At 35.1% G+C, this 21352-nt stretch overlaps 2 protein-coding genes across 14 annotated transcripts in view; one reads left to right on the top strand and one right to left on the bottom strand.

Annotated features, from left to right (window-relative positions):
* TCERG1 (transcription elongation regulator 1) overlaps nucleotides 1-7719 on the top strand; it is an 82651-nt gene extending 74932 nt beyond the window's left edge. For 10 of the 13 annotated variants that reach the window (XM_074212687.1, XM_074212685.1, XM_074212684.1 and 7 more), the window contains one exon: nucleotides 429-889. In XM_074212687.1, coding sequence (XP_074068788.1) covers nucleotides 429-630 — 202 coding nt within the window. In that variant the 3' untranslated portion in view covers nucleotides 631-889. Of the gene's footprint in view, nucleotides 1-66; nucleotides 166-428; nucleotides 890-2304 lie in introns of those variants that run through there. The other 3 variants (XR_012473782.1, XM_074212677.1, XM_074212686.1) reach the window with 3 other exon arrangements.
* Nucleotides 4921-6174, bottom strand: GPR151 (G protein-coupled receptor 151). Its single transcript, XM_074212689.1, has one exon. The coding sequence runs from the start codon at nucleotides 6133-6135 to the stop codon at nucleotides 4921-4923; it is 1215 nt and encodes a 404-aa protein (XP_074068790.1). The 5' UTR covers nucleotides 6136-6174.
* Nucleotides 7720-21352: the final 13633 nt, after the last annotated feature.

Raw genomic sequence — 21352 nt, 5'->3', positions numbered from 1 at the left:
ATGTTTTGCATCAGCTTGGGCTTTTAAATTAGATGTGAAGTAAGACTTCTTTCTACATTTTTATAGTTAATTTAGTGAAAGATGTGAAAGTGAAAGCTTGTGAAAGATGCTGGGATTGGCAGCCCCGCAGACTGAAGTCCTCTGTTCATCCACAGAACAGGTACAGCACGGGCAAGATTTACCCACCCACCCTCAGCCCTGATCTGGAGGGACCACCACTAGGGGTGGGAGGGTAATTCAGCTTCTGAGGCCCTTTCACTCCTTGAAGTCTTTGCTGAGACGACCTACAAAGGTGACCACTGCAGTGAAATTTTTCTTTTTTTAAAATATGGAAACACAATTAGGAACTAGACTTACATCGCCAGCTCATTTCTGAAAGGCCTGTGGGCAGCAGTAAGTAATTCTTGGGATTTTTTCTCTTATTTCAGATCCAAAAAATTAATCCAGGAGTCTGATCAGCACTTGAAAGATGTAGAAAAGATTTTGCAGAACGACAAGCGTTATTTGGTACTTGACTGTGTGCCAGAGGAGAGGCGCAAACTCATTGTGGCATATGTTGATGATCTGGATCGACGAGGTCCACCTCCACCTCCAACAGCCTCAGAACCTACAAGACGATCAACAAAATAATTCTGACATAACTCTTCACACCAAGGGTATCTATTAATTCAAAATGCTTGCATGAGCCACCTGTCAGATTTTTACATAAACATATATAAGAGTCAACATTACAAATCCATCTGAAGAACAGAGGAAGGAGCAGCATTTGTGAACATGGTTTTTGAACAAAGAACTTTGGAAATATTTATGCTTTTCTTTGTGTGGCATGACTGACATAATATTCAAACATCTAGACTGTCTCTAGTAAATATAAAAGCTTGAAACTAAAGATTATCCTTATATGAGGTGTGGAAGTCAGTGATTCTTGACATTCTTCCTAGCAGTGTTATATATGCAAGACCCAAGGAGTGGTTTTTGGTCTGAACTTGTTAGATACAAGTGCCACAAACTTGGAACAAATCCAAGTTGTTTTTGTAAAGCAGGTAAAAGAAAAACATTGTTAATTAAATTCTCAGCTGCCAGAAACAGAGGCTAAGAATATTGTAATGCTCCTGCTTTTGCCCCAAATCTCTAGAGACCAGTTTAGTTGGAATTTGTTCACAGATGTGCTTTGATTATCCCTCTGAATTATAGGCAAAAATCTTGTTGCTTTGTCTAAGTGAAGATTTTTCTGGTAATTTCTTCTTGGATATGGAAACACAGTCAATTACAATGCTTACCAGAACAGGACGGTTGTATAAACACATTTTTGTTCACCATAGAGAAGTGATCTTTATCATTTTCTGGATTAGAGCGTAAATTGCCCTTCTGGGTAATCCTTGTAAACTATACTCCTGTTTGAATGTTAAACTTGTGTTTCTAAAGTTTAATTTTGAAATGTTTGAATTGTTCAGTTTATGTATTTGAACTACAATAAACCAACCCTTTTTATATGTGGATTGTATATGCTTAATGTTAAATAACTTGTAAAGAAATTTTGTTTTAAAATTTGTTCTTAAAAGAAGAAATGGAAACTGCACAAATGAAATCTGCTTTAAAACTTTTGATATTGCATATTTTTTTTAAAACCTTGAATGCATTTTTTAAAGAGCTTTTGAATATGTTATGGAATTATTTGCAGTGCAAAAAGGAATTTGAAAGGATTCTTTTTGTGTTTACTTCCTTCAGCTATATTTTTCTTGTCTCATATAGTAAACAAAAACCACTTTTTTTTGCTTTTCTTATTTTAATTGATGCTTTATGCATTTTCTTGCAGTTCTTTCAGTGTATCATGTGTATTTCTGTGATACTATCCTTTGACTCCCCATCACTTTTTAGCTCTGCTGTCCCATCTAAAACATTAATCTCTAATCTCTTCATTGTTTCCTCTGGAGAAGGTGAGATGGGAGTATGTTGCATTTCAATGAGTGGTATTTCCCTTGTTATTTTAGCATTACTGTTATTTTCCCCAGTGCCCACTTTAAAGGAAAATGTGGCAGATTTAGACATATACATGTATGTTTATGTGTGTATGTATATATGTGTATACACATTATCTTCCCCAGTGCCTACCATGGTACCTTGCATATAGTAGGTGCTTTATAAATTTTTGTTCAGTTATATTGAATTATCCAGTTATGCTATTTAGATGCACATAGATATGTGTAATTGTATGTATAGAATAAATTATATTAGAATAAGTTGGAGCTCCATAAATTTTATACAGTATTTAACTAGGTTGTTTTCTTTCCCTTTATTTTGCAGTTCACTTCTGCAAATCCATTGATTAACGTTGAGTTCTATGAGGACGAGTGGCCATTTTCAAAACTGGAAGAGTTTCTGTGCTATTTTAGAAAATACTACTTAACTGTCCTAGGGAAGATTTTTTTTTTTATAAAGTGACTAGACTGTCTAAAAGTTTTTGCCATAACTGAATTCTGCAAACTTAGTCATTGCTTTCCTCCTGTCTCATACTGAAATTTTTGATACAGATGAACTTGCTTTCATTTAAGTAATTATGTCTTGAAATAGTGGGAGGATTATTTGTGTAGATTGGGAATCAGTATGTATTAATGCAGAAGCTCCAAAGTCCAAGTTGCTTTTTTGTAAGGTATCAAAACTGAAGCATGGGATATCAAAGCTGGGATGGTATATCAGATGCTTACTTGTAACAAATATTCAATTAATTGATGCTTAGATAGCAAACTGTATTTTGACAAGACTGAATTATATAATTTAAATTCTTCTTGGAAATTTCTTTGCTAGAGACAAAGCCAACCCTGCCTGAAAAACAAACAAATCTGTTTATGCCAAATAACATATTTGGTTTAACAATTATAAGAATAAGATTTTGGAACAATAGATATCTGCTGAGATAAATTGAATAGATGCAGTATTGCATGTTTGTTTTTTATTTGTTTACAAGTGAAAATGACCATCAACAATATCATCTTAGATTTCATATTTAAGGTACAAAGAGATCATAAAACACAAGTTTATACAATTTATAATAAAGCATTGAAAGTTACCTTATCTGTAAGATACATGTATCACTAAGGAATTCTTTGGGATTTTGGGGAAAGTAGTACTACTGTGAGTTATATTTCTATGGTCCCATGAGCACAGTGAATCTTTTAAAGACTCAATTATAGGGTACAGGTAAATATAAACAACTCTCCAATTAAGCATCTATGGTATGAAACTACACAAGTTTTCACTTATTTAAAAAAATGATTCTTTTCTCTCCACAGAATCCTCCTACATACTCTTAATTTCGCTTTTCTACCTCTGTCCTTTCCTTTTGCCTTAAGGCATGTCTGAGGGATCCCTGCGATGGAAATATACTTTGAAATCCCATGAGAATTCTGGGAATAAAGGTTACTAATCCCAATAGATACTTTTTTGTGCTGTAGGAAAAATGATGCTTTTATAATTACCATGCATGTGGGAGATAATATTTAATCAATTATAAAGTTCTGGACTGGTAAAGTGCCTAATATCGGCATTTTCCTGTGTAGCTTTATGGTAACAGAAAAGTCAGGTAAGTGTTAGACTTTCTTTTCCAAAATTTCCCATTTTTTTCTTGGCCTTTTTTCCTGCATTGTCATTGCATTTTTTAGTTTCTGTCCCTTTATTAAACCAAGTTTGCTGTATGCCTTCTCTTCCCTATTAATATCCACTATTATTGTGATTTGGAGAACCTATGTTGTTCTAATTGTTAAAAGTGAATAGATTCAGTATCATGGGTTCAGTTTTAGCCCTGTTTTTATAATTCACTCCAGTCTTTAGACTGGGAAAAACATAAACTTTTCTACCCCTGGTAACTTCTGTAGTATACCTTCATTTCTAAGGGAGGTTCTGACATGAAAGCAGAAAGTATTTAGGAGATACTTTCACAATCTTAAAAATTTCAGAATAAGAACTATATCCTATTTTTCTAGCAGTAATAATAATAATAATAGCATTTTTATAACACTTTACATATATTTTAACTCAGAAGGAGTGGTTAGGCAGAAGTAGCCTTTAAGATTGATTAATAACTTGTTAGAGAATGGTCTTTTAATTTGAGATTTTCTTACTAAGTGAGATAAATCTTAAGGTTTATACCTGAAGGGTTTTCAGGTATTATGTTTAGTGAGATGGGAATAAAACTTTTAAGGAGAGCCACACAGTAATCTTGTACTTTCCTAAAAAGAAAGAACAACAACAAAATGCCAAATTACATGAGTGATTCAAATCAGTAACATCAAGTAATTCCTAGTGTATAGCTTTCTTATAGGCAGCTGGTTAGTTGAATTTGCTAGCATTAAATAAATTTGTATGTTGATACTTTGAAAAAACTGAATTCTGAATTTGTTTATATTTTGCATTCTAATTGTAGAGTAATTTGAAACCATATGTATTTTTAAATGGTTTCATGGCTTGGCCTCCTTAGTGCTAAGGAAGACAAAAGTAATGGGTTTAAGTCCACATCATCAAGGCCACAGTTTTGTGTGAAGAATCACTTTATATAGCTTCAGATTGCATTCCATTCTCCAACCAGCTCTGCTGTCAGGTCAGTGGGATAATAAGGGAGAGAAAGGGTAAATGACATAAACTAACCTCTGAGGGGGAAAAACAACTTAAAATACAAAAGGTTGCACATTATACTTGACAATTTTATTTCAAGTAATCTAAGCATCATAAAGATTTCCTCTTATGTTGTTCCTGCTAACTGGAAATAAGATTTTGAAAACTTCAACAGTAGAACATTTCTTGAACACGAACAGGAGCAAAAATAGTATTACCAGATTTTTACCTAGCAAAATTTTGAGCTCTATTGATAAGCAACAGTATAACAAATAGAATAGTCATTTTCCTTGGTCTTCAGAACTTGTAATTTTATTTACTACAACCTGCTATCTCAGAATCATCATGTTCCCAAGGAATAGGATCATTGTCTTGCTCGGAAGGAATTACGTCCCTTTCATGCCAAAACTGTTCCACATCGGGTAGGACAGGAATCTCCTTGACTGTTTTCTCCTCACCAGGTGGGGAAGATCCAGGTTTCTCTTTGTCTGGTACAGATGGCAGGGACTCTTGAGATGGGATCTTATCTGTGATGACCTGTGAGTTACTGGGTGGTGTTCCTTGAGAATCTGGGTCATGTAGAGACTTTTTTGATGTCAACCATTTCCAGAAATCTTTGAAACTTTTGAATTCTTCAGACATGACTAAAAAAATGAAAGGGTTTGCAGAGGAGATGGAAAACATAAGGACTTGAGATAAGGCTATAAAACCTTGAGGTGGAACAGGGCTTCCTGTCTTTAGATGCCATACCCACAGCCAAGCTATCCATTCTGGTAGCCACATGATGGCAGAGGTTACAGCAACACTTAACAACATTATTGTGAGTCGCCTAGATCGGATCTGGTTTCTTAGATTTTGAGTCTTGGTTCCTCTTTGTTGATACTGGCAGTAAGCCTTCCAAAAATACATCCCAGTGAAGAGCAAAGGGAGGCAAAATACAAGTAGAGGGTAGAGCTTACCGAACATAGAAGTGAATTCCTGGGCCAGAGCTGGTACATCCATGATGCACATCTCCACACCTTCATAGTACCTAAGGGTACTAAAGAACCATTCAGGCAAGGGTAAGAGGCAGGCCATGGTCCAGATGACTACCAGCACCATCCATATTGTGCAGTTGTTGGTATTCACTTGCTTGACTGGGTTGCTAACATACATAAGGCATGCTTTTGCTATCACAACAATTGTAAGACTCTTGGCTGCCATGCACATGTGAGTGAACCAGTCAGAAGATTTGCAGACAAACCATCCCATGTCCCAAACACCTTTGGAATATGCTGCAGCCCTCAGGGGTGCAGAGAATAGCAGAAGGAAGAGATCAGCTAGGCTCAGGTTTAAAATCAGGGAGTTGATCATGGATGATTTTCCTTTCCAAGCACCATGTAGGAGGATGCCAATCACACACAGGTTTCCTGCAAAGCCTACTAAACAGATTGCCACCAAGAAGGCAGGAATGATGGATCTCCAGTCCTTGGAGTCGGAGGGCTGATAGCCTCCTGCAAAGTGGAGTCTTGCTAATGAAGTATTCATGGTGCTGAAGTTGGAGTCGACTGAGTCTGCTGCTAGCACAGCCTTTTCTTCTAGGAACTCTCCCTTGTCAGCTAGCTCCTCCTACAGATGTGTTCTTTAGCTCTTTTGCACAGGAAATATTCTTTCGTCAGATTTATCTAACCACCCATTCAAGTCTCCCAGAGCTTTTCTGACTGCTTCATATCATATACCTGCACCTCCAGTGATTGACATTCACCATTGGAAGCAGGTTGGTATTTTCTTATTAGCAAGTCTTAATAGCTTGCATTATCACTCCTGTGGAGTAATTAAAACAGACTTCATAAATGATAGATAAGATAAGACACACATGTTAAGTGTATATATGTTATATTCATGGTACTGCTGTGAGCAAGTTAATCCACTTATTCATTGAAAGCTATATAAGCCCCAGGATCAGTAAATGTTAACTACATACCTTAGCCTTTTAGACTAATATATTCTTTCTCTTCACAGAAATGAGCTTACCCCTATCCCTATTATAACCAAGCATCTGGCTCTTTCTAATTGCATACCAGAGCCCTTCAATCAAGTAATAGAACTAAGGAAAAGAAACCTGGGAGAAGTTTAATCATGAACATTTCTATATTTGTTCCAAAGATTGTGAGTTCCTTACAGGTGTATAATTTAGTGTAGATATATTAAATTGGATTTTAAAGTGCTTTAGTTATGAAGGCAATTGAAATATGTAATCTCCTAACCTCATTAGTGTCCAGGAAACAGGATTTCATTGGTTTGCTGGATTTTCCATACATTTATTGATAAATATGTAGGTAGAGATAATTCTATATTTTTCTCTGTAGAAAAGAAAAGTGAAATTAAAAAAAATCTGCACTTGAGTAAGGTTATGAAGAAAAGAGAAATGACCTGTCTAAAAGTTGTTTTAAAAATTAAATTAGATCTTAGTATGTATAAATTTAATATCTTTGAGCTTGAATAGTAGGCAGGGCTATACTGTGGGGTTTTAAATATTTTCAAAAGTGGCTTCAAATACAAATTGATTTAATGCAACAAGATCTATACTGATAGATCTATACTGATGGGTTTTAATTCTTCTGTTATGATTACCTGAATGATCTTGGACAAGCTATATCTCTAGTTCTGTTTCCTCCTTTATAGTGAAAAGACTTTGTGATTTAGATCTTTTCTAGTTCTCAAATTCTTTGACATTTTGAAGTATCTTGTAGCTTTACCATTCAACAAAAACAAAAAACCTTGCTGATCTTTATAATGGAAGTGTTTTTGTAATGCCAATTTTATATTGTGTGTTCAAAGTCACTGACCTGTGTTTTCTTGATTTGGGAATATCTTTATGTTTCTATAACCCCATATTGACATATACATACACACACATATATAGTTATATGTGTTTGTATTGTTCACTCATTTCAATCATGTCTGACTCTTCATGAACTATTTTGGAATTTTCTTGGCAAAGATACTGGACTAGTTTGTTAGGTGACTTGCTCAGGGTCACAGAGTTAATAAGTATCCGAGGTTGTCTTTAATTCATGAAGATAAGTCTTCTGATTCCAAGGCCAGTGTTCTGTTTACTTTGTTGCCCCATTTGTGGGTGTGTATTTATGTATATATGTATGTATAAATATACATATATGTGTATATTATATATGTGTATATGTATATTTTTCTGTCTGTGTGTGTTTGTGCATTACAAGATGGTTAATAAATGTTTTTCATGACTTCAAAATTTTAAAAATTTTAAAAAGTTGAAAAGTTTTCTTACATGTAATTAGTTAACAAAATAAATAAAAACACATTAAAAAAGTAGGTTAAGATCAAATTTAAAGGTTTTAAAATCCAAATAGATATTTTTTTCCTTAGAAGCAAAAAGGAGCTGCTGGAATTTCAGATTTGCATTTAAGGAACATCATTTAGACAAATGTATGGAGAATGGATTGGAATGGAGAGAAGCTTGAAGTAATTAGACCATTGCAATAGTCTAGACAAGAGGTGATCAAGGCCTAAACCCAAGTAGTGGTTGTCTGAAAAGAGTGTTGTTGAGGAAGAAGCTGTGAGATTTTTCAGCTAATTGATTGGTCATATGGGATGAAGAACAGGAAGGAAGGAAAAAAGGAAAGTTAATGCTGAGATTATGAACTTGGGAAGCTAGAAGAATGCTGGTTCCCTATTTATTCATCATTAATCAATCAATTTATAATTTTATTTAAGTCAATGGGGTTAAGTGACTTGCCCAAGGTCACACAGCTAGGCACTTACTAAGTATCTGAAGCCAGATTTGAATTCAGGTTCTCCTGACTCCAGGGTCAATGCTCTATCCACTGTGTCACCTAGCTGCCCCAGTGGTTCCCTATTTAATAGAAATAGGAAAGTTTGCAAGACAAATGGCCTTTGGGCATGACATTAGTTTCCTGTTTAAAATGCCTATAATGATAGTTGTTTTGAGATCCTGGTAAAAAATGTTTTGCAAACCTTAAAGTGCTATATAAATGGTTTCATTCTGGAGGTGATTGTTCCAGGGGTGCTCTGTTGTCGTCATTGGTCTCAGTGAGAGTTGTTATGGAATAAAAGTTCTTGAGGGCTCAGTAGAAAGGTGGCCAGGGAAGAGGATGAGAAGAGGATGAGAGAATAGGAGTTGGCCTAAGAAGAGTTTATTTTGAGGTATCTGGTAATGATAGTAATGATAGCTAGAGTAATATGTGCTGAGAGTTTGCTAGCCATAGGAATAATAGGGGGATCAGATGAATTTATTAACACAGTTTTCATGATGTTGCTGTGGGATTGAGCTTTAGTAGCTACTTGCTTTTCCTAGTGGTTAGGGGCAGATAAAGGAGTATGGCACACACAGAATATTTGAGGGAAAGGAACTAACAGGGAGATTAAGGAAAGGCCTCATGAAGAAAGTGACACTTGAACTGAACTTTGTAGGAAGCTAGAGATTGTATGAATAATAGGTGAGGTCAGGAGTACATTTTATATTTGGGAGCTAGCCTATGCAAAGGCATGAAGATAGGTAAGGGGGAAATATGTTAGAACAGCAGGAAGGATGTTTTGACTGAACTAGACAGTGTGAAAGGGAACAATGTGTGATAAGGTTAAAAAGGTAGGTTGGAGCCAGGTTTCAGAGGATTTGGATAGAGCCACTAGAATTTGTTGTGTGAGATCTTGGGATCATACTAATTGAGGCTTCTTGGAGGATATACCCACTTGTGTTGAGATGTTAAGAGAGTTAGGGCTTCTAAGAGGCAGAGGTGAGGAGCATTCCGGGCATGGGAATTTCACCTTTGTGAAGGTTTGCAGGTTCATACATAGTATATATTCTTGTAGAGTAACTAGCAAGTGACTCTGAAATGTGATGGGAATATTATAATCCACCTAGAGGTAGGCTGAAGGCACATTGTGAAAAGTTTTAAATATCACACATTGGTAAATCCATCTGAATTTAAGTTATTACCTTGTTAAATCAGTGTTTGGTGATTTAACCCATACCTACCTATTTATAACACTTTTTTTTTTAGGTTTTTGCAAGGCAAATGGGGTTAAGTGGCTTGCCCAAGGCCACACAGCTAGGTAATTATTAAGCATCTGAGGCCAGATTTGAACTCAGGTACTCCTGACTCCAGGGCTGGTGCTCTATCCACTACTCCACCTAGCTGCCCCTTTCTTGTTTTTTGTTTTAGAAAGGTTTTATTTATTTTGAGTTTTACAATTTTTTCCCCCCAATCTTGCTTCCCTCCCCCCACCCCCCACAGAAGGCAGTCTGTTAGTCTTTACATCATTCCCATAGTATGCATTTAACTAAATTGAATGGATTGAGAGAGAAATCATATCTTTAAGGAAGAAACATACAGTATGAGATAAAGCAGAATTACATAATAAGACATTTGTTTTAAAAATTAAAGGTAATAGTCCTTGGTCTTTGTTCAAACTCCACAATTCTTCCTCTGGATACAGATGGTATTCTCCATCACAGATAGCCCCAAATTGTCCCTGATTGTTGTCCTGTTGGTATGAGCAATTCCATTAAGGTTGATCGTCACCCCCATGTTGCTGTTAGGGTGTATAATGTTCTTCTGGTTCTGCTCATCTCGCTCAGTATTAGTTCATGCAAATCCTTCCAGGGTTTCCTTTGCCACCACAAACAGAGCTGCTATGAACATTTTTGTACAGGTGATGTTTTCACCCTTTTTCATAATAAACCATTCTTGTTAAATAGATTTAGTAGAATCTTGGAGTTGTTAGGGACTGTACAAGACATTGAACACTAATCCAGATCTCCTTTCTCTGTTTCCTCTCTCTACATCCCCTAATGCAAGAACCTCTTCTCTAACATCCCTGACAACTAGTCTTTAACCTGTTCTTCAACTCTTTTTTTTTAGGGTTTTTTTTTGCAAGGCAAAGGGGGTTAAGTGGCTTGCCCAAGGCTGCGCAGCTAGGTAATTATTAAGTGTCTGAGACCAGATTTGAACCTAGGTACTCCTGACTCCAGGGCCGGTGCTTTATCCACTATGCCACCTTCAAATCCTGCTTCAGACACTTAATAATTACCTAGCTGTGTGACCTTGGGCAAGTCACTTTAACTCTATTGCCTTGTCAAACACAAACAAAAAACAAATTTTTACTGCATATTCCTTTGGAAGAGAACTATATTTAATTTATCATCTGTGCCTTTGCCATTCATTGATAGATGTTTTTTCATTGGAATGATATTAGCATATCAGAATAAATTTCTCCCACATAGCAAACTTCAAGATATATGAAGATAGCAATTTTGCCCCTCTTCTCTTTCAAAAAATTCATTTGGTCTCATAAGAATCACTTATTCCTTTTTATCTAATCAGCTTTTATCTTTGTGGCATTATTTAGCTTTTTCTTAGGAAAGCATTCACTTTATTTTTATTTTTAGTTATTTTTTTATTTTTTTAGGTTTTTGCAATGCAATGGGGTTTAAGTGACTTGCCCAAGGCCACACAGCTAGGCAATTACTAAATGTCTGAGGTCAGACTTGAACTCAGTCCTCCTGATTTCAGGGCTGTTGCTCTGTCCACTAGCTGCCCACAAAGCATTCACTTTAACAAGATTACAACAAGTTCACAAGCTGTGAAATTCAGTTGTATTAAAAAATTAGTGTTGTAGAGGAAAGAATCAAGAATGCTTCCTACAGGTATGTGATATTTAGTTTTAAAAGAGTAGGAATTGTGGTTCCTTAAGTGGATTTGGAGAGATCTCTTTGGGTCTTTCTTTATTCAAATATATCAGATGAACCTGAGAGCCAGATTAGGCAAGTGAAGAAGAATTGGATTTACAGAGGAGGAAACCAATAAAAAGTAGAAGTAAAGAGCAGAAGAAAGAAGTTGAAACCTGTTCCCCCATCCTTGACTATTTGGAAGTACTTCTCTCTCTCTTTAGAAGCCATCCTGAAACTATGCTGAAGGATACCAAATTTCCTCTCTGGCTAGAATTGGCATTTGTCTTTCTGTCTTCCAGCAACCCCTACCCATGCAAGGACCCTAGTGACTGCAGATCTGGCTTCCAAGTTTTTTAGATTGAATTAAGCTTGGCTGTCTCCTTGTAATGTCTTAATTTCACTACTCCTACTTTGCTATAACAGCAGTCATTTCTTTTTTCTGTGATTATAGTTCCTTTGGATAAAATCCAAGGAAATGTATTACCCCCATCCCCCAAGAGCTCATAATATTGAGTTGCCATGATTCCATAGGACAACTCAAAGCATTTTAGGAGTTGTAAGATTACTAAAAGTAACTGACTTTTTGTTCTGCCCTGTGTAAGCATAAGATACAAACTCCTTACAACTAGGCATTCAGCTTTCAAAAGGACATAGACAAAGTGAGTTTTGATCATTGTTATATCTATCATCTAGTAAAATACTTCCTATAAGTATGAGCATTCTCTTCAGTGTGGATTGCAGTCTCTTTGCCTTCTCAACTAGGTCTGTGTGATTCTTGCTAGCTTGATGGGAGTTTGTTTAGATGAGTAAAACGAAGCTTTCTCCATGTTATAACAACCAAACAAAATCTGAGAAAACAAATTTTGAAAAGTTTAATGAGTCAGTGCCGAAACATTACTAATTCTGAAATAAATTTCAGGGCTCTTCAGAATATTAAAGTACAGTGAAAACATCTCTTTCTTAACTCAGTTCAAGAAATTGAAGGAATAGTCTATTCAAGACTGATTCCTAGAAAATAGAGAAACTGAAAATTTTCCAGTCCCAATATCTTGTTATTCAAAATGTTCCCTGCCAAGGAAACTGCCTTGAAGCAAATCATGATTGTTTATAAATTTGTGAAATAAATAGTTGGAGATAATGAATTACCTTTCTTACTTTTCCTGTCCCCATTGTATAAGAATGTTTCATGTAATGTTTCATGTAAAGCTAAGCATTAGAGGAGATAGAGTTAATTAGTGGCTGTTCTTGACATAAGAAGACAAGTGGTCTCTAATTTTGTAATTTTTTTTCCTTTTAGGTTTCAAAGGTCAATTTACTGGTTGTGATGTATTGGAAGAATTCATTTCTTTGTTTACTGACTCTGTCTGAATCCTTTCAGAGTGCCCTATTTTCCTTTGCTTACTTTTCCTTTACTTGCATGATTTTCTTCTCTCTCTTTAAAAAAACTTTTTTTTCACTCAGTTACATACAAAAACAAGTTTCAATATTCATTTCCAAGTCCATGAGTTCCAAATTCTCTCCCTTCCTTCCACCCCATTCCCCTCATTGAGAAAGCAAGTTACTTGATATGGAAAACATTACCACATTAGTCATGTTGTAAAAGTAAACACTTGCATGATTTTGCCAGGAGAAACTTCACCTCTGGAAGTTGCATTTTTCCCCCAGAGGAGCCAGGTTGCATGTTTCAGCTTTTACCTACAAGTGGCCAATAGATACATTCACACATAAGCCTAACTGTGTTCTAATAAGTTATTCAAAGACTTGGGAATTAAAAGTCTTTAAAGTGTTAAAAATTAAAGGAAATAAAATTCAGCCAGCATATTAAGCAAGTACTATTTGTAAAGTTCTGTACCAGGTGCTGAAAGTAGATAATATAGAGGCAGCTAGGTGGTGCAGTGTCTTGGAGTCAGGAGTACTTGAATTCAAATTCAGTCTCAGACATTTAATAATTACCTAGCTGCTTGGCCTTGGGCAATCCAGTTAACCCCAATGCCTTGCAAAAAAACCAAAACAAAACAAAACCTAAAAAAAGATAATATGAAAAAACACTTCTTGCCTTTAAAGGGTTTATATTCTATTGTTCCAGAGAATGGCTTTCAAGCTTCATTTAGTGAGTAAATACAATAAGGGTTTTCAGAAAGGGCTTCCTATTAGAAGTAGCACCTGAATTGAGCCTTGTAGGAAGCTAAAAGAAAAGTTCTCCATTTATTACAAGTGAATTTCCTGCTTTGTAGTTATCTATCCTCAGTTTCTCTTCTCTCCATCAGCTACCAAACTTCTGATCCCAGGGCCAACCTGAACAAAGGTAGGTATGCATGTGTTTGTGGTTGCTACAGGGATGTTGTGTGTGTGTGTGTGTGTGTGTGTGTGTGAGAGAGAGAGAGAGAGAGAGAGAGAGAGAGAGACAGATAGACATAGATAAACAGAGATAACAAAGAGGAGGAATGAGTTGATCTCTGCAAACCAAGTTATTTTTATTAATCTCTTCTGTATTATCCTTGCCAATTTTTTCTTCAATAGTAACAGTTGGGGCAGCTAGGTGGTGCAGTGGATAGAACAGCTCTAGAGTCAGGATGACCTGAGTTCAAATGCGGCCTCAGATACTTAATAATAACCTAGCTGTGTGGCCTTGAGCAAGTCACTTAACCCCATTGCCTTGCCAAAAAAAATAGTAACAGTTAATGGAAAATCAGTTATAAAGTCCATTTTAACCCAATGTGTGAGGGAAAAATTCATGCTCTCAAGTCTAAGGAATTTGTTGCAGGTCCCCTTATTATCTTCTCTCCTAGCATGCTTTATCCCTTTAAAGCAGAGAATTGCTCAGAATGCAACAAAAATAATCAAAATGAACAAAAATCATCTTTTTCTGGAAGCAAAGCCTCTTATAAAAGTACAGATAGCAAATAAATAAATTTTATGCTGAGAGAGAAGCTCATGAGTTAGCAAAACCAGTTCACCAGGCAGGGAAGATCAAGGGAGAGAGTGGTGGTGGAATAGCTTAATGTTCTAAAACTTGCCTAGCAGGTACACATGCAAATAATTTCTGTATAGGCAAATCACACCTGATATGGGTCGATAAACCAGAAAATCTTCAATCCCTCATGATTATATTTGGTTCAAGGTAACTAGATCCTTCCTTGCCATCAGCTCAGAATTGTTGTGACCTATTCCTACTTCTGTTTTCAAAGAGAGCAAAATTCCTCATGTTCCATGGCTTCCATCTCCATGATCCTTTTGGTCTTTCTTCCAGTTGGGAAAAATTACCCTTCCTATCCCCTTGCTAATAAGAGGCTATATATTATAAGAAATATACCTTTTTTTGGGGGGGGGCTAGGTGGCACAGTGGATAGAGCACAGGCCCTGGAGTCAGGAGTACCTGAGTTCAAATGTGACCTCAGACACCTAATAATTACCTAGCTGTGTGGCCTTGGGCAAGCCACTTAACCCCATTGCCTTGCAAAAACCTAAAAAAATATGCCTTTTTTTGCAGTAGCTATATGGCACCCACACAAAAACTGACCATGTATTAAGGGCATTAAAAAAATCTCTCATTCTCAGATTATGGTGGAATAAAAATTACATGTAATAAAGGGCCATGGAAAGATAGACTAAAATATTAATTGAACAATAAATAACCTAATCCTAAAGAATGAGTGGGTCAAACAACAAATCATAGAAACAATAATTTAATCCAGGCAAATGACAACATTCCCAAACCTGCAACCAAAGCATTTATTAGGGGAAATTTATCTCTAAATGCTTACGTGAATAAAATACAGAGGAGAATGAACTGGACATTCAGCTAAAAAAAAAACTAGAAAAAGAACAAGTTTAAAATCCCCAACTAATACTAAAATAGGAATCCTGAAAATCAAAGGCAAAATTAATAAAATAGAAAGTAAGAAAATGTATAGAACTAATAAAAATTAGTCAATTTTATGAAAATGTCAACAAAGTAGATAAATCTTTGGTTAATTTGATTGAAAAGAAAAAGACTGAATTGCCAGTATAAAAAATGGAAAGGGTGAATTCATCACCAATGAAGAGGAAATGAAAGCTATTATTTCGAAATATTTTGTCCAATTGTGTATCAATAAACTAAGTGAAATGGATAGATATTTACAAAAAAAATAAACTGCCCAGTTTAACAGAAGAAGAAATAAAATACTTAAATCACTTCATTTTAGAAACAGAAATTGAACAAGTCGTCAGTGAATTCCCTAAGAAAAAATTTTTAGGGCCAGATGGATATATGCATGAATTCCATCAAACATTAAAAGAATAATTAATTCCATCCAATACTCTATGATCTACTTGAAAAATAGATGGAGCTCTACAAACTCCTCTAATGACACTAATATGGTGCTAATACCTAAATTAGGAAAAGCCAAAATTGATAAAGAAAATTATAAACCAATTTCCCTAATGAATATGACACAAAATTTTAAAATGTCAGCAAAGAGATTACAGAAATTTATCACCATAATAATACACCACAACCAGATGGGATTTATATTAGAAATTCAAGACTGGTTTAATATTAGGAAAACAATCAGGATAATTATATCAATAACAAGACTAACAAGTCATACATTATTTTAATAGCTGCTGAAAAAGCTTTTGACAAAATATAACTAACACCCATTCTTATTAAATGCAATAGAAAGCTTAGGAATAAATAGAATTTTCTTTAAAATGATAAAGCAGTATTTAATACCAATAGCAAGTGTTATATTTAATGGGGATAAACTAGAAACATTTTCAATAAGAAAAATTTCATTCAAAATAACTATAGACAATATAAGTTATTTGGGAGTCTATATGCCAAAACAGTCCCAGGGAACTATATGAATGCAGTTATGAAACTTTGCACACAAAGTCAGATCTGAACAACTGAAAAATATCAATTGCTCATAGCTAGCCTGAGCAAATATAACAAAAATTACAATTCTACCTAAATCCACTTATTCATTGTCACACAAAAATATTTTATAGAATTAGAAAAATGATTACAAAATGTATCAGGAAGAACAAAAGATAAAGAATATCAAGGGAATGAAAAAAATGAAAAGGAAAGGAACTGTGTCAGATCTAAAACTATATTATAAAGTGGCAATTATCAAGACTCTTTGGTACTGCCTAAGAAATAGAGTGGTGGTTCATTGAAATAGATTAGGTTCACATGACACAGTAGTAAATAACTCTAATAATCCGTGTTTTGATAAACCCAAAGACTCCAGCTTCTGGGATAAGTCACTATTTGACAAAAATTGCTAGGGAAAATTGGAAAATAGTATGGCAGGACTAGGAATAGACCCTCAATTCACATCTCATACCAAGACAAGACTGAATTGTGAACATGGTTTAAATATAAAAGATACCATAAGTCAGGAGAGCAGGAATCATTTATCGATCAGATCTAGAAGTTCAGATCAGAGGAGAAGAAATTATGACCAAATGAGATAGAGAACACTGAAATACAAAGTGGATAGTTTTGATTTTATTATACTGAAAAGTTTTTGCACAAGCAAAACCAATGCAACCAAGATTAGAAGGAAAGCAGAGAGCTTGGAAACAATTTTTACAGTCTGTTTCTGATAAAGGCCTCATTTCTCAAAATTGTAAGACAGCAAGTCTTTTCCTAATTTATAGGCAAAAATACGAACAGGCAGTTTTTAGATAAAAATTAAAGCTATGGTCATGAACAAAATAATCACTACTAAAAATGAAAATTATTACAATTCTGAGGTACCATCTCTTAACAGGTTGACTGACAGAAAAGGGAAATGATCAATGTTATGGAGGATTTGGGAAAACTGGGATACTAATGCACTTTTAGTGGAGTTGTGGACTAATCTAAGCATTCTGGAAAGCAATTTGAAACTATGCCCAAAGGGCAACCAAACTCCGCATAACCTTTGATCCAACAGTTCACTAGTAGGTCTATATCCCAAAGAGATCACAAAAAGGGAGAAAAAAAAAGCCTACATGAAGACATTTATAGCAGCTTTTTTTTATATTTTGTAGTGGCAAAGAAATGGAAATTGAGAAGGATGACCATCAACAGGAGAGTAGCTGAACAAGTTGTGGTATATGAATGTAATGGAATATTATTGTTTTATAAGAAATGTAATTAGGAGCGTTTCAGAAAAACCTGGAAAGACTTACTTGAACTGCTGCTAGGTGAAGTGAACAGAGCCAGGAGAACATTATGCACAGTAACAGAAACATGGAATGATAAACTTGGATAGATTTAGTCTTCTCAACAACATAGTGAACAAAGACAATTCCAAAAGATTTATGATGGAAAATGCCATCCATATCCAGTGAACAATAGAAGCTGAATGCAGATTTGAGTATACCATTTCCATCTTTTAAAATTTGTTTTTTGTTTTTCTTATAATTTTTCCCCTTTGTTCTGATTCTTTTTTCATATTAGTATAACTAATATGGAAATGTGTGTAACATCACTGTGCATGTAAGACATGTTTGATTACTTGTTATCTTAGGAGGGAGAAACTAAGGGTGGGAGGGAGAAAAATTTTACAAAAATTAGTATTGAAAACTATATATATATAATTGGAAAAATAAATAAAAATTTAAAAAATGATGAAATCCCTAGAATTTCAGTATTTTAAAAGAAGCAGCTTAGTTTTGTGGAACCTAGGGCTCAAAGATCTTTTTAGTCAATGTGGTCATTTTAGTTTCAGCTTTGCCACTAATTAGCAAGGTCACATTAGGCAAATTACCTGATCTTACCGTCTTAGTTCACATAATCAGATGTCAAATACCTGTCCTAAAGAACTCATGGAAAGAGAAACTGAGATAATAGTGTTAGAAAAAAGTTATTTAATATGATCAGTACTAATTGTTTGGGGATTGTTTTGGATATGATTGTTTACTCAAGGTATCAGACTACTTTGCTTAATATTTTATCAATCAATTTAAGTACATTTTATTAAGCACAAATTGTTGCCAACGTTTTGTGCTAGAACCTGGAAATGTACAAAGAATGAAACTTGCAATTTAATGGAGGGAGACAAAAAGTAAATATAAAAACATATAAAATATAAATATAAAAAGAATATTAGATGGTTTGGGAGGAAGCTTGCCAAGTAGTTTCCAAGTTTCATTCACAAGATGATACTTGAGTTGTGTCTTAAAGAGAGAATTAGTCTTTATTCAGTTTTCTTTTTCACATAGCTTATGTTTGTCTGATTTCCTTAGAAAGTAGGATAGTACAACTGGAATCTTAAAAGTGACAAAACAGGGTTGTGTAATTACTAGTGAGAGTTAAAAGATAGCAAGCATAAACTCTTCTAAAGATTTGTAAGGAAAGGGAACAAAGGACAAGATGGTTGCTTCAAGGTAGCAAAACTGATGGAGATGTGCATTAGTCATAAGGGAGGGAACCAATATAGAGAAGGAAAAATTGAAATCGAAACTTTTATATGCTTAAGTTCAGAATGTCAGATAATTGTTTTGTTGAAGAGTTGGGACTAGAAAAGTGCTACATAAATAATCATTGTTAATATTTTCTCTTCTTCATAGTTAGTAATTATGGAAAGTTTCAATTTGTATGTAACTTTTAGCTCTCCACATTTTTCATAATGTTGATTTTTACGACAACTATACAATTGCCTATTTTTACCTAGACCTAATTTTTTTTTCCAGGAATAATAAGGGCAAAAGAAATTGCCACCTGTTTTGTAGAGGAAAAAATGAAACTGCAGAAAAGGCTAGGGGATTAAAGTTCATTAACCATGACATCCACTAGGTGGCATAGTAACTTCACATATGTTTCAAACATTAAACTTCAAAGTAGTCCAGTACTGGAAAAATGCTACAAATGTGTCCTAAGAATCAGATGTAAATAAATTGTTTGTATTCTTTATAGAAGATAAATGTGAATATACCCTTGATTCTGTTCCCTCTTTTATATAAACACATGAAGAAACTTAGGCAATCTTCCCACTCCCTCTTTTCATACATCCTTTACTTTTAAAAAATAAACCAAAAAATCTATATCAAATGGCAAAATGCAAGACTTTTAATACTTAGGAAAAGGGACATAAGACCTGACCTTGGCTATTGACAACTTACTAGACTAATTAAGAAATATGACTTGGAGGGCGGGGCGGGGGGGAACTATATATTTTGAGGTCTTGCAGTTCACCTCTGTATTCATTAGGTCTGCCTTATTCACTGAAATTATTGTCCAAAGACTACAATTTCACTTTTCATCTTGCTCTCAGAGTTGGTCATAGTTACATATCTGTAAATTGGACCCCTGATTGCCTCTCATCCAGGGCCATCTCCAGTTGTCCTGATTCCTATCTGATCACTGAACCCAGATGACCCTGGAGGAGAAAGTGAAGCGGGTGACTTAGCACAGTACACCCCCCCCCCCCCCATACAATTCCTGTGCTTGTCATGGCATCACCTCCCCTGATGTTATGGTCTTCTTGGAGAAAGAAGGACAAACAAATATTATTATCACACAGGATTGGACACATGGTAGGCACTAAATAAAAACTTGTTCCCTTTCCTTCACTTTGCCATTTTATACAAGAAGATTTGGAGACCCAGAGATTAACTGATAAAGCACATTTAACTATTCAATTAAACCAGCATATATTATCTACTTAATTAAAGAGCTGGAAGTATCATTCAGGTGTCCAGACTTTCAGCCCTAGGCTTTTCTCACTCTAAATCAAATTGTTCTTTTACCTGTTGCTTGGTTTGGGGGAGAAGGGAAGCAAAAAAAAAGTAGAAGATTGAGTTAGATCCTGTTCTTAATTTTTTTTAGATTTTTGCAAGGCAATGGGGTTAAGTGATTTGCCGAAGTCCACACAGGTAATTATTAAGTGTCTAAGGCTGGATTTGAACTCAGATACTCCTGACTCCAGGGCTGTGCCACCTAGTCGCCCCCTTAATTCTTTTTTTTTTTTTTTTTTTTTTTTTTAGTTTTTGCAAGGCAATGGGGTTAAGTGGCTTGGCCAAGGCCACACAGCTAGGTAATTATTATGTGTCTGAGGCCAAATTTGAACTCAGGTACTCCTGACTCCAGGGCCGATGCTCTATCCACAGCGCTACCTAGCCGCCCCTCTTAATTCTTGATTTAAAAAAAAAAAATCCTTTAACCTTATTTAATCTCTTGTTATGTTCTTTTTTTTACTGAAAATCTTTCTGATAAAGGCATTTTTGTGTATGGTGAATCATAGAGACCTCTCAAATAGTTAGAAAGACTGTTACATCATCAGTATTGAGCCAATGGGATTCAGGTACTAGGCCTTTATTCAAAAGTTTGAAATACTGCTTAGTATCTGGTACCCTATTCTGTGAGATAGATTTCCAAGTTTAGAAAATCTCATCTATTGAACAAGTATGAAAATCTACTTTAAAAAAATATTGATGACAGAAAGTAATGCTACTGTGGCTGACATCACATGCAGCATTCAACACTCCTCTCCATAAAGAAGAGGGAGTTGTAAATAGATCTCATAATGTTCATTGTCTTTAGTCTGACTTTAGCTGCTTTTTAATGTTCCTTTCTTTAAAGAATGTCCCTTTCATTTTTGAGAGGTATAAGGTCCCTTAACTTTTCCTATACAATAATGACATAATTTCTTAAGGAATTGAATACCTGAGGAAAGAAGTGCATGATAAATAAATAGCAGATGAGGCCAACTTGGGTAGCTTGTGACTGGGAAGCAGTATAACATTTTAGCATGTGACTAGATAATAGATTGAATTTATATTTTTCATTTTTCACTTTTCATTCTAGTACCGTAAATACATTTGCAAGGCAATGGGGTTAAGTGACTTGGAGTCAGGAAGACCTGGATTAAGTAGTTCTAGCATCAACCTTTTGACCATGGGCAAATCATTAACCTTCAAGTACTCTAAGCAACTCTCTAAGACTTTGACATATAATTACATTGTCAGGGTATCTGTGGAGGGAGTAGATCATGTAAGCATACTGTGCTGGTATCTACATTTTAAACTCATATGCACTCACAGGGATCTTTA

The sequence above is a fragment of the Macrotis lagotis genome, chromosome 1, assembly GCF_037893015.1.
Source record: "Macrotis lagotis isolate mMagLag1 chromosome 1, bilby.v1.9.chrom.fasta, whole genome shotgun sequence".
Taxonomy (NCBI): domain Eukaryota; kingdom Metazoa; phylum Chordata; class Mammalia; order Peramelemorphia; family Peramelidae; genus Macrotis; species Macrotis lagotis.
Note: the sequence above shows the minus strand (reverse complement) of the source record. Positions and strands in the feature narration are given on the sequence as shown.

Bases quoted from the DNA above. Each gene is read 5' to 3' on its own strand.
- GPR151 (XM_074212689.1), bottom strand. From the start codon at position 6,135: ATGAATACTTCATTAGCAAGACTCCACTTTGCAGGAGGCTATCAGCCC.